The sequence below is a fragment of the Hippichthys cyanospilos genome, chromosome 16, assembly GCF_059441005.1.
Source record: "Hippichthys cyanospilos isolate Australia breed blue-spotted pipefish chromosome 16, RoL_Hcya_1.0, whole genome shotgun sequence".
NCBI lineage: Eukaryota > Metazoa > Chordata > Actinopteri > Syngnathiformes > Syngnathidae > Hippichthys > Hippichthys cyanospilos.
Window position 1 is genome coordinate 17427652 of NC_142384.1, and position 16167 is coordinate 17443818.

The 16167-nt window shown below is 46.8% G+C and overlaps 4 protein-coding genes across 7 annotated transcripts in view; 1 reads left to right on the forward strand and 3 right to left on the reverse strand.

Moving 5' to 3' along the window:
• Positions 1-16167, forward strand: part of sgf29 (SAGA complex associated factor 29) — a 42448-nt gene that overhangs the window by 17053 nt on the left and 9228 nt on the right. For 2 of the 4 annotated variants that reach the window (XM_088437870.1, XM_088437871.1), the window contains exons 4-6: positions 4054-4473; positions 12782-12866; positions 13066-13272. Coding sequence is in view for 1 of the 4 variants with exons in the window: in XM_088437869.1 (XP_088293995.1) it covers positions 10807-11017; positions 13066-13272 (418 nt within the window). In the remaining 3 variants the exon portion in view is untranslated. Of the gene's footprint in view, positions 1-4053; positions 4474-10304; positions 11018-12781; positions 12867-13065; positions 13273-16167 lie in introns of those variants that run through there. The other 2 variants (XM_088437872.1, XM_088437869.1) reach the window with 2 other exon arrangements.
• Positions 371-10890, reverse strand: rapgefl1 (Rap guanine nucleotide exchange factor (GEF)-like 1). The gene is made up of 16 exons (XM_088437855.1): positions 10448-10890; positions 9229-9464; positions 6848-6926; positions 6527-6737; positions 6348-6445; positions 6142-6254; positions 5251-5418; positions 5065-5162; positions 4333-4455; positions 4052-4230; positions 3889-3979; positions 3517-3567; positions 3341-3428; positions 3207-3271; positions 2599-2653; positions 371-2525 (listed from the first exon to the last, which is right to left on the reverse strand). The coding sequence occupies exons 1-16, from the start codon at positions 10681-10683 to the stop codon at positions 2401-2403; spliced, it is 2016 nt and encodes a 671-aa protein (XP_088293981.1). The 5' UTR covers positions 10684-10890; the 3' UTR covers positions 371-2400.
• LOC148411077 (double C2-like domain-containing protein beta) lies at positions 11557-12857 on the reverse strand. The gene is made up of 4 exons (XM_088436832.1): positions 12803-12857; positions 12543-12676; positions 12334-12430; positions 11557-12103 (listed from the first exon to the last, which is right to left on the reverse strand). The coding sequence occupies exons 1-4, from the start codon at positions 12855-12857 to the stop codon at positions 11967-11969; spliced, it is 423 nt and encodes a 140-aa protein (XP_088292958.1). The 3' UTR covers positions 11557-11966.
• On the reverse strand, positions 13198-15901 carry LOC148411078 (double C2-like domain-containing protein alpha). Its single transcript, XM_088437897.1, has 7 exons — positions 15679-15901; positions 14741-14820; positions 14371-14445; positions 14121-14230; positions 13834-13960; positions 13630-13748; positions 13198-13259 (listed from the first exon to the last, which is right to left on the reverse strand). Exons 1-6 carry the CDS (start codon positions 15899-15901, stop codon positions 13632-13634), a joined length of 732 nt encoding a protein of 243 aa, XP_088294023.1. The 3' UTR covers positions 13198-13259; positions 13630-13631.

The following is a 16167-nucleotide window of genomic DNA, read 5'->3' on the forward strand; positions in this document are numbered from 1 at the left end:
TTTTGACGCACAGATGCGCATTTTTATATCAGCCTTAGCGGCGGGTGCCCGCCGCCGCTAACAGCAGCTCGTGTTCCCCGAGGTTGATACGGCATTATTTTCAATAAAAGAAGCGAACAGACCGAACCGTTGTCCGAGGCAGACGCAAAATCTTGTAAAATCACAAGATACCTTATAGAAAGCTCATCAGCTTCAGATTATCATATCAAGCAATTGCACGTTATTTAAGTAAAAAAAAATTCAAAGTGCAAATTTTTCCTAATATGGCGCCCCCAGGCAGTGGTACGGGTACCCCTGGGGGTACGCGAAGGGTCTTTTGCTCATTCCGAACATTGTCAATGCGGACATAAAGAACGGTCAGACTAGGCCGTGGGCGTCACGTCAGCTTTTATTTTTGCAGCTGCAGGAAGGAACATGACAAGATTTTTAAAGTGCAGAAAAATCACATTACAAAGAATCCAGTTTGAAAAATATCCCACTTTCAAATTCAAGCGTCAACTTCACTCAAATTCAGAGACCTTCCCGCGCCCTTCGCTAGCAAACCGGCTCGTTAGCTAGCCCGCTACGGTCCGGAAACAACGCGGCCGACCTCGGTATTAACGTGGCTAAGCTAGCTCCCCGCTGCCTGGAATTGAGCCAAAGTCGACGACGACAAAAACAAGCTGTACGCTTTTACGTAAAATAGATTTTGCGTCGATTTTTGTCTATTTACACTGCGGCTATTTACGCAAACGTCCCCGCCTGAGTGATAAAAGTAGCAACGTGACAAGTGGTCGCCGTTTTGAAGGAGTTTTCTCCAAAGCGCGGAACGAGAATCGCCAACGACTCGGCAATCCTCCGCGCCCCAAAAATTGCCCTTCTCACCGCCGATGTTTGATCGGCGCCGAAAATGAGAGGACTCGAAAAAAAATTCACGTTTTTTGGTGGATATTTGGAACGAAAACTTTGGTCAGCGTAACGAGATTAATATTATTTTTGAATGCTAAATTATCACAATAAGTTAGAAGTATTGTAAAGTGACTATGGTGTTCAAATGTGAAAACGATCAAGTTCCACCTGATATTTGGCACACGAACATGAAAGCTTAGTGTAAAATCGAACGGTTTAAAGGCGAAATTTAGCAGGTCATAACTCAAAACTACAAAACTACTATGCACATAACTTCTGTGCATAGCATCGAACTCATTTGATTCATTTGTCCATTTAAAAATCCACAACTTGAAACCGAACTAAATTGTGAAATTGACATTTTGCATTAGTTGGACGGGTGATTTATAAGTCGTTTACAATTCGTTTTTTGCTTTTATTGGTATTTAAGATAGTTCACGTAAAAGCTATCCATACCTATTTCTGCAAAAATTAACAATTGTGTGAAAACTGATTTTGAACCAATATCCATTTTTTTTGTTTAAACTACAGTATTTGCAAAGGATTTATTTTTACATGTACAAACCTTTACGTTTTACCTTATCGTTTTTCATGTTGAGTTCGTACTCGAGTTTGTATCATTATTAATGTATGCAAAGTAATTTCCAATAATTTGGTTGCGGGGGCCTTCATTTTGATCTGTTTTTTAAATAACTTGATAATTCTTTGAATTTTACTGAAGAAATTGGAAATTGCTCATCCGAGTCTTAACAAAAAAAAAAAAAAACATTTCTAGCTTATTAGACAAAAACTACAGTACGTGTACAGTATTTTGACATTTGTGGGAAATCTTGTCACGTTGCTAATGAAAGCATCCGTCCCGGAAGTGGTGGCCTTCCAGTCCTTCAAAGTAAAAGTCCAGCTTCATCCTCACTTCGGGACTGAAAACAGATTGCTATGCTAAACATGTGAAAAATATTGATTGTTGTGCACAACAACTAAAAAAAACAAACAAAAAAAAAACACCAACCATCATAATCATGATAATAATAATGATAAGAGCAATATTAATCTTAATAACGATGACGTCATCGCACGACAATAGAAGAAGAAGAAGTAAACAAAACCTCGCAGCCCTGAGGGTCGTCAAAGTGCTTCGCCGGAAAATAGTCCAAAGCTTTTTCCTGGGTGGAGGCGTCCCGTCATGTCGCACGGAAGCCGGGAAAGGGAGTGAGGAGGGGAGGGAAGGGGAGACAAAAAAAAAAAAAAAAAAGTGAGACTAGGGTGTAATGAAAGGGAGGAAAAAAGAACAGGAATTAAAGTTTAGCAAGAAGTATAGAAAAGGAGGCTGTGGTTTGTGGGCGGGGCCAAATTTGCCTGTCAACAGGAAGGAGACAAGATGGCAGCCAAGCTTGTCCTGAATGAAAAAGATGAGGGGGGGTGGGGGGGGGTGGGGACCAACACGTCTTTGCGTGTCCTTATGTGTCCACTTGGCATGCCCCCCTCCCTTTTTTTTTTTTTTTTTGGGTTCGGCTATGCGTCTCTGGGCTCGAGTTTGCAGGACAAGTCGAAGAGCAGATTCTGGTTGTCGATAACGTGCAGCTGCCTCACGTACGCTTTCGTCTGCAAATGGGATGGCGACATCTCCGTATCCATGACTACCGGCGGGAACAAAGCACACTGTTAGTTTCCAGTGCACACCTGTGTTTGCGCGCGGTGCGTGTGTGTTACCCAGTTGTCCGCTGCGGTATCTGCGGATGCTTCGGACCATTTCGGCCACCTTGTGCTGCGCAAAAAAAAAAAATCAGATTAAACCATTTTTTTAATTACCTTATGAACAAAGATGAAAAAAAGTGGGCCTAAAATTGAACCTTGAGGGACACCACAGTTGCGTAGCTCAGAGATGTCAATTTTTTTTTCATATCCAGAAATATGAAAGTATGCAAGGTCCACTTGATAACGATTTAACCTTGTATTCAATCCAGTGTAATCAATCAACAAACCATTCATTTATTTTTGCCAATTTCTTAAACTGTTTCAGAATAATTTGCTTTTGGGCGATAAGGAAAATAATAACAGAAACTGTAATTGTTTTCATTTTCGTTGCATGACTATAAAATGTATACAGTAAGAATTCCAATTTATTAGGCATAGAGGCAGCAATTTTTTACACCTTTTTTTTTCCACTGGTTTTGTGGGACAATTCAAATGTCATTTCACGATAGCGGACCACAAATGGCCCTCAAGCCATAGTTTGGATAACGCTGGCTTGGCTGAACAGTTATCGGTATGGAAAAATAGTGATTGGAATTGGCCCAGTTGCAGTGGACGTTTCTTACCATTTTGTCAAAATTGACGAGTTGGCCGTGAAAAGTTTTACAACTCTCGTGAAGGAAAGTCAAATCTGCGCAAAACAAACAAACGTGCTGTTATTTGGAATCGATTCGGGCGCGTAATCTGCGTTGGCACGTGCCTTTGAGCAGAAGAGGCGTGAAGGGGATAAGCGGCGGCGTGAGACTGGTGATCAGGTCTCGGTATGACTTGTGGTTTCTGGAAGGATCCTGAAGTCAACAAAAGATCGGCACAAATCGGACGGTTCACTCAGCGCATCATTTTTTGTTTTTTGTTTTGATTGTTTGATCAACTTACGGTGATGCTTTCAAATTGTTGGAACTGTTTCCGGAATTTTCCTGGAAGACCCTGTCACACAAAACATTAATTATGTCCCCGTCCCAAAATAAGTTGCGATGGGCGATTTGGCATCGGGCCGAAACCCGTCCTTACTTTCGTTGGAATACGAAGGGTTAAAAGGGTCAAATTTCACTACGGAAGATGAAAAACCAAGTACGCTCCTTGAGCTCAGCCTAGTCTTTGTGGAAAACGACGGAATGCAAAATCCTCTGGCTCGGCGCGCGTTTTTAACGCGGTCGCTCGTCTTTTGCCTTCACGCGGGGAAACGTTTCTCGGGATGGACCGATCCGAAAGCGTTTGTCATACGAGCGCGCTACTGTGAGGTGGTACCTCCCACGTGAGTCTCAGTCTGCTGACGGCCGGGTTGTCCAAGCCCAGGAGGATGGCCAGGAAGGACAGAAGGTCCTGCTGTTGCTTGCAACTGAAAACACACACACGTTCAGTGGAAATCTATAGGGAGGGATGGACAGACAGATTGGCGTTTTTGTCTCACAGGGCCGCGATCTTGATGAACTTCCGGAGCAACTGAACGCGTTTGGGCAGCGAGTGGCACTGCAGCGTCTCCGTGGCGACCCAGTGCTGAACTTCGCTGCAGCGCTGCAATATCAGCTCCAGGTTGAGGGGGCGCCAGCGGGATTGCTCGCCGTGGAACACGTAACACACAAACTCCACCTGCGGGGGGCGCCGGAGGTTACGGGCCTGCGCCGAAGGACGGCAGAAGGGGCCGCCGAACGGCCGGCGCCGAACGGCCGCCGCCGAACGGCCGGCGCCGACCTCGTGCACGCAGCTGAAGAGCTCCCAGTCGAAGGCCACCAGCTGGTTGGCCACCTCCTCGGCCGACATGTCGTGGAGTTTGCTGTCTCCGGGCGTCCAGTGGATCTCCTCGGGAAGAGGGAGCTGCGAGTCGGATCGCAAGTACGTAAAAAGGTGGCGCGAACGCGCTCGGCCGATATTTGCGAAATTGGAGCTCGTTGTTTTAAGCTTTAGTTATTTGGCGAAAAACTCGCTAGCCGGGTTTGACCCTCATGTTCCAGAGGCTCAAATTTAGTCTCTGTGAATGATTGATCGATTGTCAAGAATGATCACTTTCTTACTTAGTCCGGACGTTCAATCCCAGATACTCAAGTATCGATTCAATACTTAAAGGGACAGTGCGTAATATTTAGACCGTTTTTCATGAAAAAGGAATACATTAAATGGTTGTACATTTCAAAAACTTGCAACTAATGTGTTCTTAATCACCAACAGTATGTTTTAATTATAACCAGAGGTCTAGTTATCATTAAATGATATTACATTTCGCGGCCATGTTTGTTGTAGCTGCGGGCAGTGGTAAATTCAGAACCTGCAGCTGTCCGTAATGCAAAACGGTCTAAATCTTTCACGCTATCCCTTTAAGTATCTGGTATTTAATTCCAGGATGCTTAAAAAAACAAAAAACGTGACAATACGTCCTTGGCATTGAATGAGTTTTAATATAAGTATTTAATAATGATAAACACTGACCAGGGAGTCCAGCTCTGATGGTTGGCAGGTGAACAAATGCGTGTTGACCCCCAGCGTGGTGAAGACGGCTTCGTCGCTCGGCCGGAACACCGCCTTCTCTGCGCGCGCCCCAAAAACAAAACAAAAGCAGACGTTACCGCGGCAACAGCGCGATATTAGGGCGGCGGCGGCGGCGGGCGCGCCGACCTCCGGCCGACGTTACGGCCACCAGGATGAGTTTCCCGGGGAGGAGCGGCCGCTCGTCGCTGTACTGCAGCTTCTCGCGCACCAGCGCCAGGATGTCGCCCACGCGGCACGACAGCCGGCTGCGGATGGTCACGTACGAGTGGTCCGGCGTGTACACCCTGCAGAAAACTGCCGGCGGGCGCCCCGTTAGAAAAACCGCAATCTGTCCTGTCAAATTGGCCCCGTTGAAGAGGATGATGGCAAACCAAGGTCAAAAAAAACAAAGTTCCCGTCACAAGGTTCCAATTGTGACTTCCCGCATTTCAAATTAAAAGCGAGATCTTTGTGAGAAGTTTGAGGTACTTCAAAGACGGAATTCTGATTACACTCGATCAAAAGTCTCTGTCAGAATTCTCATTTTAAAGTGAAAATGGCAACTTTCGAGTGGGAATTCTGAGATAAAACTTGGACTATGACCGCCTATTTTTTTTCTTCTCTTGCCCTAATCCTCTTCTTTAAGATTAGCAACAGGAACTGTTTTTTTGTTTTCATTTTCCACACCAGAGGGCGAACAGGATTATAAAGCGCACTGCATAATTCAATGATATATTAAACTCCGCCAAAAACCTTCAAAAACTCTTGATTTCAAATGTTTCTGGATTCGACAAAGTTGCGCTTTCTTTGACAATATTTGGAGCGTATACAGTATCGCATATCAAAATTAAGTGAGTTTATTTTTCGTCCCTCAAAAATGAAAACTTGCAGTTTGTGCGCCGTATAAGGTGCAAAATATTTTTAAAAAAAGGTCTTTTTAGCTGCGCCTTATAGTGCGGAAAATCCGGTACCGATTATTATGGATGCAGGTCCAGCAAATGCCCCGCCCCTTTATTGACAAGCGCGAGAATGCCGTACTTTCGTCAGAGCCCCTGAACGCCTCCCTCGGCTGCAGGCAGGCGTCGATTCGCCGGAAATGGCGGAAGAGAGGTCGCACTTGCTTCCTGCGGCTCTCCTTTTCCTCGCTGCAACTAACCACGCACACGTCACACACACACGTCACACGCACACGTCACACGCACGCCTCATCGTATCAGCGCGCGTTAGTAGGCGCGCGCACATACGAGGAGTGCAAGATTTGAGTCCAGCGTTCCAACTTGACGACGTCGTCCACCAGGTCGGGATGCCGACTCAGCTCCTCAAGCGCGCACATGTACAGTTCCTGCACGCGCGCGCGCACACACACACAAATACGCGCATGTGACGGGCTGCCGGGCGCGTGGATGTGCGGTTGCGCGGCCACCTTGGGGAATTTGTCTCCCTCCTCCTGCAGCAGTTCTCGGTACGTGTCCAGGTAGCGAAAGGCCACGCTGAGCACGGCCCGCTTCCCGCGGACGCCGTCCGCTTCGGCGTCCCCGCGGGGCCCGCCCCGGCCGCCCTCTCCCGGCCCCTCCCCCTCCGCTCCCGGCCCCTCCCCCGCCTCGGCCGGCGCCTCCCCTTCTCGCAGGCGGAACCTGAGCGCGTCGTCAAGGAGACGGAAAGGCAAAACAAAATTCCTCGGCGGGCGGGCGGGCGTGCGGCGGGTCGGGTCGGGTCGGGTCGGCGGCGCGCAGGTGAAGGATACCGCTGCAGTAGGATTTGCTGGAAGGTGTCGGCCGTCAGGAAGATGGGATGAGTCAACATGAAGTCATCCAGCAGCGTCTCTGCAAGCACAAACAAAATCGGCAAATTCGGGGAAAAATGCCAAACGGGTCCGTTTTAGATGGGCGGAACTTGTATCTCCGATCATCTTTCCCCGTGGAGATGAACACGTTGCCAAAATTGTGCCCCGTTGATCGAAATAGAACAAAGTGCGTCACGATTTAATGTGCCGGCCTTGGCCACCAGGGGCAGTATTGTCCAGTCATCGTAGAAGACTAATAATTCAATGCAATAGATAAAGAATATATGTAAGACATTTCTTTAGTTCTTAAAGTATTCAAGAAATTCCTTTAAGTACTTAACTCATTCAACTCCAAAGACGTTTTCACTTTTTTTTTCTCCAGACATTCAACTACTTTTTACTATTCATTGGCCGTAATAAAAAAAAAAAAAACGTCAAAAAATGTCTTTGGCAGTGACTGAGTTAATTTATGGAAATAAATTTGATGATCTACACGAATGACACTGCGATGAAGCGCATTTCACACGGTCAACAAAATTCCACAAAAAAAAAAAAAAAACCTGCATGCGTGTGTGGGAGCCTAACATGCTGCAGTGGGCGTGTTGGGCCAGAGCCCGCCTCTGCAGACGGTTGCCACGGAGACAGTAAGAGGATGCAGAGCAAGCGACATGAACAGCCCTCGCGCGCGCATTCCCGCTCCCGCACGCACACCCAGCGTCTTAAAATGTGAGCGCGCCACATTCCTGTACAAACAAGCGTGAGCACACTCTTCACCCTCATAATAGCGCCAGTCATTATGTAAGCGCGCACGTCTCCACACGTTTCCGGGTTAGCGCCGTCTCCTCGGTTTCATATTAACGCCTGCGAGGACAAACTCCCATGGAATTAACTCGTTCAATCCCAAAGACGGGTTTTTACGTTTTTACCACGTCTGCGCGTTTTATCCTGGCTCTTTAAGATTTTTTTTTTTTGTTTGCCTAGACGGCCTAATAACAGCTTGGTGCTATATGAATTAAGTACAAAAGTAATAAATTACACTTGATAATAAAGTAATTAATTTCGTTAGTACCTAAAGTAATTGATTACTTGTTGTACTTAAGTCCTTTAGTGACTAAAGTCAATTGATTCCTTTAGTACTTAAGTAGCAGGGTACTTTACTACTATAGTACTTAATAACTAAAAGTATTTGATTACAAAAGTAATTATTATTCCAGTACTTCATTACCTTAAGTAATTGATTACTTAGTGCAGTAGGTATCAACCATTTTTAGACCCTCCTTCATACAAACGAGTGCATTTTTTAGTACGTGGGATTCAATTTCTGGAATGGTGGAGATTTAAAAAGAAAAACGTAAAAATACACCTTTGGGTTAATAGTTTTACAAAAAATGTTTGTAGACTTTGACGATATATTTGTGTAGACATTGCGCAGTTATTGACAGTTATTGCGCTGTTGGGTTTGGAGACTGAGCCTCCTGCAAAAAAAACAAAAAAGAGAATAATTGCGTATGGAGGCCACAAGATGGCAGCAAAGAACTACATGAAGCTCCTCAACTCACTTCGGCGGACAGTGAACCCCGCAAATTCCAATTTGGGCATGCGTATAAGCGCCCGTGTTTATCGACTGTTGACCATGCCAGGAGTGACGCTAATTGGTCCTAGCTAGTGCTGCTAAGCTAGGTAATGCTAGCTAACTTAGTATCGAGACAGCTTGAGTCCTTACTTGGGACACTTTGTTGGAAAACGAATCCATACCACAAATCCTGAACTATATCCAAAAATCCGCCATGTAAAATGAGATCTACAGATTTGAAAATGGGTGACACAGTGAGATTGCGACTGTATTGCTCTGGTGGCATCTTGACGCTGGGGTGAGTTGAGGAGCTTCGTTTGGACAAAAGTAGCCATTTCCTGCAATCTAGTGGCAACTCGACACAATTATAGCATAGTATCAATTTTTTTTAGGTGCTGCTGTCAGTTACAGCTGTTTATTTTTAGATTTTTTGTGAACAACGGAGGATAGATTGCCTAAAAATCTACGAATAAGCAAATTGGTGCTTCACTGTTTCCTCAAAGGGATAATATAATTTTTTTTTGATACATTTCTTGACAGTGAGTTTGACAAGAGGTGATAAGGAATACATGTGGCCCCAAGCTGACAAATAACAAAAATATGCCAATTTTCATGCTAAAAAAATGGTATTTTGTCATTTTTAAGAATAGCGAATAAGCGGGGGATCGGGTCGAAAAGTGAAAAATCGACAAAGCGGCGAAGTCTAAAATCTCGGGCTTTTGCCGTCGACTCAAGATGACATCAAACGCTCGATGTCGGTCAAAGTCACCTGTGCAGTTGACAAAGCGTTTCCCCGCCACGCTGTCCAGCACGGCCAGCATCAGGTTGCGGGGCGTGTCGGCGTGGACGGCGGCGGCGCTGCCGCCTCCCGCGCTCTCCGCCGCCGGGCTGGCTTCGGAACTCTGCTCGTCGCCGGACAAGGACGGGCTGCGCGCGTCGCCGCCGGCCGTGCCGTTGAGCGACGGGCCCGCCGGCGGCCAGGGCGGGGCCTCCTCGCTGTCGGGGCTGGGGGTCAAAGGTCAAAGGTCGGCTCGTCACCTGCGATTTTTAGTCGGAGTCACTATCGATACCGACGCTGAGACGATACCAAAACAAAAAAACGAAAAGAGACGTGGTGTGCGATTAGTGTACGATGGATTCAAGTTTGGAACCGCGTTTGAAGCGCTACTTTTGGCGTGTTCAGCAACCTTAGAGGATAGATGGTGCAACGTCACGTTTTATTTCGGCTCATATGCTGGAAAATTGTGTCTCTAATGATAATTAGACATTGCTACACTAAACTGCGTCATCTAGCGATCCATTTCATGAACTGCTTGTGTTCCAATTGGTTTGCGCTGAATTTGAAAAGAAAATCTCCAACGTCGTCAGATTGAATTCAATGTCATGTAGCGCCGTCACGTACGCATGAAGAAAAAAAATAGGCTTCAACTTGCAGGTGTCACGCTACGCGGTAAGACATTTGGTGTTTGCTAACATTACATTTTTTTCCGCATGCGTAAACCTTGCACCAACTTGGAAAACTGTCATTTGAATGGACTTAAACTGAACGTGCACATCAGTTGCCTGGCATCATTTTGGAACATGGCGTCCATTTGCCATCTTTTGATCACGTGCAACTGACGTGCACGTGCGAGTGCATTGATTTTTTTTTAACTGTATCGTTGAGTGAGCAAGGATGTCATAAAGGCGCGCTATATTAATTTCATTCGTATTGCACCTTTCAAGGGAGGGGGGGGGAAACGTTTGTTGTGACGGCATTTTGTGATGACGTGAGGCGACCGCGCAAGTCAGATCGATGCGCTCTCGATCCGGATCGATAGGACGAGGACGTGTCGTCGTTTTCGCGTTCCTGACCCCCGAAGGATGCTCGTGACGTCATTGCGCTCCGCGCGTTGCGTAACCGCGACGGCCCCCGCAGCCCTCCTCCCACCTTTCTCCTTCGAACGGCGGCTCGCTCACGCGCGCGCGCCCGCCCGCCCGCCGCCTACCTGAAGACCTCGCGGGCCTGCCCCCCCTCCGGGGACGGCTCCCTGAAGAAGGGGACGACGCGGGACAGGCTGGCCCTGCGCCGCGACGCCGCGCTCCCTCCGCCGGCCTTGTCCGCTCCTCCTCCGCCGCCTCCCGGTCCGGCTCCCGGTCCTCCTCCTCCTCCTCCTCCGGCTCGGCTGAGCGCGCTCGTCTGCTTCTTGAGGAACTTCTCGAGCGGCTTCATCCCCGCCGGCATGGTGGGGGCGGGCGGGGGGGTAAGAAGGACAGGACGGGACGGGACGGGACGGGGGGCAGGCGGGCAGCGCGTCTACATCACAGGCGCGCGTCTTTCGCTCGCTCGACGCTTGTCGTCCGTCGGATGCCGCAGCCTCCCTCCGTCAGCCTCCGCCCCCGCGCCCCCCAGCAGCTCCGCTCTGATGACAAGTGCACGTTCGCGCGGCGCAGGCCCCGCCCCCGCCGCCTGCTGCAGTTGCGCGCGCCGGAAGCTGCGTCGCGGCATCGACGTCCAATCGCGAGTAAAACCCGCCTTCAGAGGTCCGGGATACGTCGGCGCCCCCGCCATGTTAAAGGTGGCAAATCCACAGACTTTTCCCGATTAATACTCTAGATAATACGGTAATAAGAAAATAAAAGATTTCCCGAACATTCGGAGACGCAAACAAACTAACAAATCAAAGAGAAAAAATATATAGTTACACTCTAAAAACAGTTTCGTCAAGAATTAACCAGTTAGGGGTGGAAAAAGGACCAATTGGGACCGACTTCATTGGACGTTTTGAAGAACAGTCTCTTGCAAAACTTTCCGTTTTGGGATTTGTTTTGTGCAACTCAACATTGAAAGTTGGGTCGAATATACACCAATATTGAATCTGTCCTTTTTTTTCTCACCCGTAATGTTTTTAGAGGGTACTATCATGTCATCACTGTTTGTAGATAGTATGTAGCATTTGAGGACCAACAATCACATCTGAGCCAAACAGTTTTTTGAAAGGTCATGTTTCATGCGAATCAATATTTTGCTGTGTCACCACTCAATATTTTTTTCCACTTTTAAGAGAAGTTTCACTGTGAAGTCATTGTGTTAAAGTCTCAAAAGCAATTGACGAGTTTTAAACATTATAAAGAAAATCAATTTGGCTAATTCTAGCTTGCTAAGTGAGCGGTCAACCGTTTCAACTGTTTAGTGAAAAAACATCATTATTCTCAATACAGGGAATGAATACAGTACAGTTAAATGAAAAATCTGCCACTTACTAAAACCTCAAAAGGTGAACGGACGACAAGCACAAAGTTTTCATGTTGTATTTTACAATAATACTATTTACAATTTCGTAAGCAACTGTGGTGAGAAAGCAAAGCGTGGAGAGTCCCTGTCATGGAAACTTTTCCCACTAGCCACACCCTCCTCCTTTGTGGCATAGTTGTGAGGTCCTGGTCATTTTTTTGTAACTTAAGTCGCTACTTCCTGCGTTTCCTGCTGTTGCCATCACGTGATCGGTTTCGCCCATTGTGGAAAGTCTAGTCGTGGTTGGCGCTTTTGGGCAGCTGATTGGTCAGGATGTGCCAGCGCTCCACCTGCTGGCCTTTGTTTTTCAAGCAGTCGGTCCAGTGGCGAAGGGCGTCGCCCAGCGAGTGAGCTCCCAGACATACGCCGCCTTGACGGGCAGCGCAGCAGACATGCGTGCGGTTAGCGTGTATGACCCACCATTTTTTTTGGCTTGTTTTGTGCGAGACAACTGAGAAAGTTGGGCCAAACTGACCTTAATACTAGATCGGGTTATTTTTAGCCCAACTGTTTTCAGGGTGCGTCGAATGATAGTTTTACCGTCACTATTTGTAGCTAGCACGGGGCCTGTTAGCATGCTAAAGCCACGTGGATTCTCACCTATGAAGTCATTGGAGCGTCCCAAGTCGTAGTCCCACACGGTCACCTCCAGGGTCTTGTTGGCCAGATCCGAAAGTGACATCTCGTAGAAGAACTCCTGCGTGCCACATCCGTATTATTTAGTAAAACACCAGCAAGGATCATAGCCGTCAATGGCGGCAAATGGGTGAAAGGTGGAATAATTGTTGAATCTGATAACAGATCAGTACCTCGTTAAATTCCGGGTTGAGTGTCTTTTTCATCACAGCAGTTTTATGTTTGGACTTCTTGTGGATATCAGGTTTCAGGTATCTGTCACGAGAACCGTAAACATCACGAAACGTTAGAATTTGTGTTGTCCTAGCTGATGCACATTTTAGCGCACCATATGCTAACTATGCTAATATAAGGGCTTGTCTCACTAGCGGAGATGTTGTGGTGACCCAAAATGTTGTTTGTGATCTTGCAGGGACCAATTCATTATTGGGACGTCTTTGTGAGGTCTGCTTGGTCTTCAGGAGGTCTTGGAGATGTGACAGAGACATCTTGACTGAGTAAGTCTCCACAACATCTGTGAGACCTACTGGAGACGTGACGTTTCAGAAATGGCGACTCCCTTGCGACTCAGATAGTCTCCAGAAGACATGGCACAGTTGTCTTCTAAAACATGAGGTCCCCTAGTCATCTCCAGGCCTATGAGACAGACCCTTAACGTGATGCTGGCTAGGCTATTAAAGTTACATTTTGACGTAGGGGTCAGAGAAGCCGTTGACGTCCATGGCCGCCAGGTGAGCGCAGCGCTTCACGCCCACGCAGAGGCCCCCGCCCCCGGCGCCGCCGCCGTCTTCATCCAACTCATCATCGCCGCCGGAGGGCGGAGGCAAGAACTGCAGCGAGAGGAGGAGGCGACCTCGTTCCTCCAGACTGTGGAGTTGCTCGTTCTCCCACTGCGGACAAAAGGTCAGTGGACCGACCGCCTTAGGGCGTCTTCAACCGAAACCGCAAGAGAAGACAGGTCATTCGCAGCCTGTGAAGTTTTTGTTTCTCAATCAAGTGCCCCATAATACACTTAACAAAAAATAATAATAGGTTTCTCCATGTTCCAATTCATTTACTCTCCATTTGTAAAGAAGACTAGAACTTGGGATTCAATTCAGGGGTGCTTAATACCCTCCCAAATTGGGTTAGAAACTAATTCGCCACACAAATTTTCCAGTTATGAATAATGACATATGGTCAATAGAGGGCGCCAATGCATCGCCTTACCACGCATAGTCATCACATTACAAAAACATTTTCCAATATTTTGAAATATACCTTCAGTCGTTCCTCGCTATATTTAGATTATGGTTTGAAAAAGTCAATGTAAGCTTTACATCTCTCAAGTAACAGGAGATTCCTCGCAGAGCTTCACCCATGGTGCTCGGAGACGGCAGCTGCACACACACGCGCACGCACACACACACACAAAATAAGGACGTGTTCAACTTTAGCTAATTGTGTGCGTTTGTGTGCGCATACCGGCGGAGGATGTTCAAGGCACGTGTGAAAATGTTTGGTGTGATCGGCTTTGAGTCTTTTGAGAGAAACCCGCGACTCGCCGATCAACTCGTTGTGAGTAAGCTTGTCTTCATCACACACAGTCAACCTGCAGGGGGGGGTCGGTAGGGTGGGGCGCGTGGCAAAAAAAAGTCTCCATGTTGACATTGTGGGAAGCCATATTGTGTGATTGGAAGTTTTCCAAGCATCAATCACTTGAAGTTATAAAATATCTTTTTATTCGAACATGGACACATGGACACACACACCTGAGCGTCTTCCTGTTCATGTCTTCGTGCGTGATTCCCACGTAGGTCAGTGTCTCGTTCCAGACGGGATTCAGAGAGTTGCGGATGGTTTTTGTCTTCAGTTTATTGGCCTGATGGACAAATGTAGCAACATTAGCAAGATTCACGGCACGCGTTTGCATCAGAAATCCTCTCCTCAAGCACGGCCTCATTTGGATTTTCACGGGCGTGTCTCCATCGTTTAAAAAATGTTGAGGTGTTTCTTAGTGACCTTGCAGGCGCCAGGCAGCAGATGAACTTTGACGTACGGGTCAGCCAAGCCGTTGAAATCCATCGGCTTCAGGCCCTGCGGAAGGAAACGTCCTTTACATTGATGCTAGCTGTTAGCCTTAAATAGTACTGATGGGCAAATAAAGCTTTTTTTTTTTAAATCCTCTAGATGTTGCTCTTAGTTGAAAGCTCTTTTAGTGCCATCTAGAGGAGTCCAAAATTATCCCAAGTACTTCATGATGCGTCATTTGTCCACCACTGCTAAATTATTATGTCCTATCATAACTAGACAACATAATATATCTTTGTTTACATTTGTTGCCAATGTGAGTCTTTGCATTCCTAGCTGTCACTTCCTGTTTGCGCCTTACCTTGGCTCTGATTATGGCGCAGTGCAGCTGACTGGTCGCCTGCTCGTACCTCAGCTCAAACTCCAGAGTTCCCAACGCCGCTGCGCGCACACACACAAAAAGAAACGCAGCCTATACACAAAATCTAACACTGAACGTGCAAAGGTCTGTGCGAGGAAATCAGCATAAACATGTGAGCTGTAATCTACCGAAAATATCAACACGTCGTTCTAGTATAATCGTGCTAGCACCTATGAGCTAGCATATACAAGAACATCAACACAATGATATAGCATAAACTTGCTAGCGTCTATGAGCTATCGTCTACTGAAAAAACCAGCGCAATGTGCTAGCATAAACATGTAAGCGTCAATGAGCTAGCATCTACGGAAAAAATCAACACAATGATCTAGCATAAATGTGATAGCACCTATGATATAGCACTTACCGAGAACATCAACACAATATGCTAGCATAAAAGTGCTAGTGCCAATGAGTTAGCATCTATCAGCATCTGCAGAGATTATTGTATAGTTTGGCAAAGTAATTAACTATTTTATGTTGGTTTTCTGACGTAAATATATGAGTTAAGCAAGGGCACAAGTAAGTACTTGGTCTAAAAAGTAAGCTATTCTATCATTTTTATTTTTTTCTAACAGTTTTGCCACTGCCACTCGTTTCACGCTTGTTTCACAGCTAAAATTCTGATCATTTGTTTTGAACTCCAAGTACTGTATCTCCACAAAGCTGACATGGAAACCATTTGTCGGGCTGGTTGGTGAAGGAGTATCAGTGACGTAGTATCGGGGCCCCCGGCGACCGTTTCAGTTTATCACATGAATTGCCCACCGTTGTCCTCGCGCAAGTAAGTTCGACAGGCTATACAATGTTCTAAGGACACATCATGCTAACTTAGCATGTATGCCATGTAACATGTAGACACACACAGAATGACTCACTGCAGTCATCGCTGTCGGAGCCAGGCGCGTCCGCCGACGCCTCGCCGTCCCCGCCCGCCGTCCCGGAGGGTCCGACGGCCGACGGCGGGCTAGGGGAAGTGGGCGAGCGGCGCGGGAAATAGTCAGAGATCTGGCGGATGGGTCGGATGGGGCCCGGGCACACGTCGATGGCCATGTGCTCTTGGATGGTGATGCTCATCTTCTTCGTCCTCCTCACGCTCATCGGGCCTGAAAACAAACATGCTTGTGAATTTTTTTCTGCAGCGTCCGTTTGATTCATTGCCAAGTTAAATAATTAATTCATCCATTGAATAATTTCTAGCGAGTCCTTGAGTAATACAAAAGCCTCGGTCTAAAAAAGTAAAAAAAAGCTTTTCTGCCCAGAAGAAGACAAGCTAACGGAAGGTTAACTACAAAATCAAACGTACCTTCCCAAATTACATTTGCCTTGCGACACTTATTTTGAAGTGGTGTGTTACGGGCTAACAG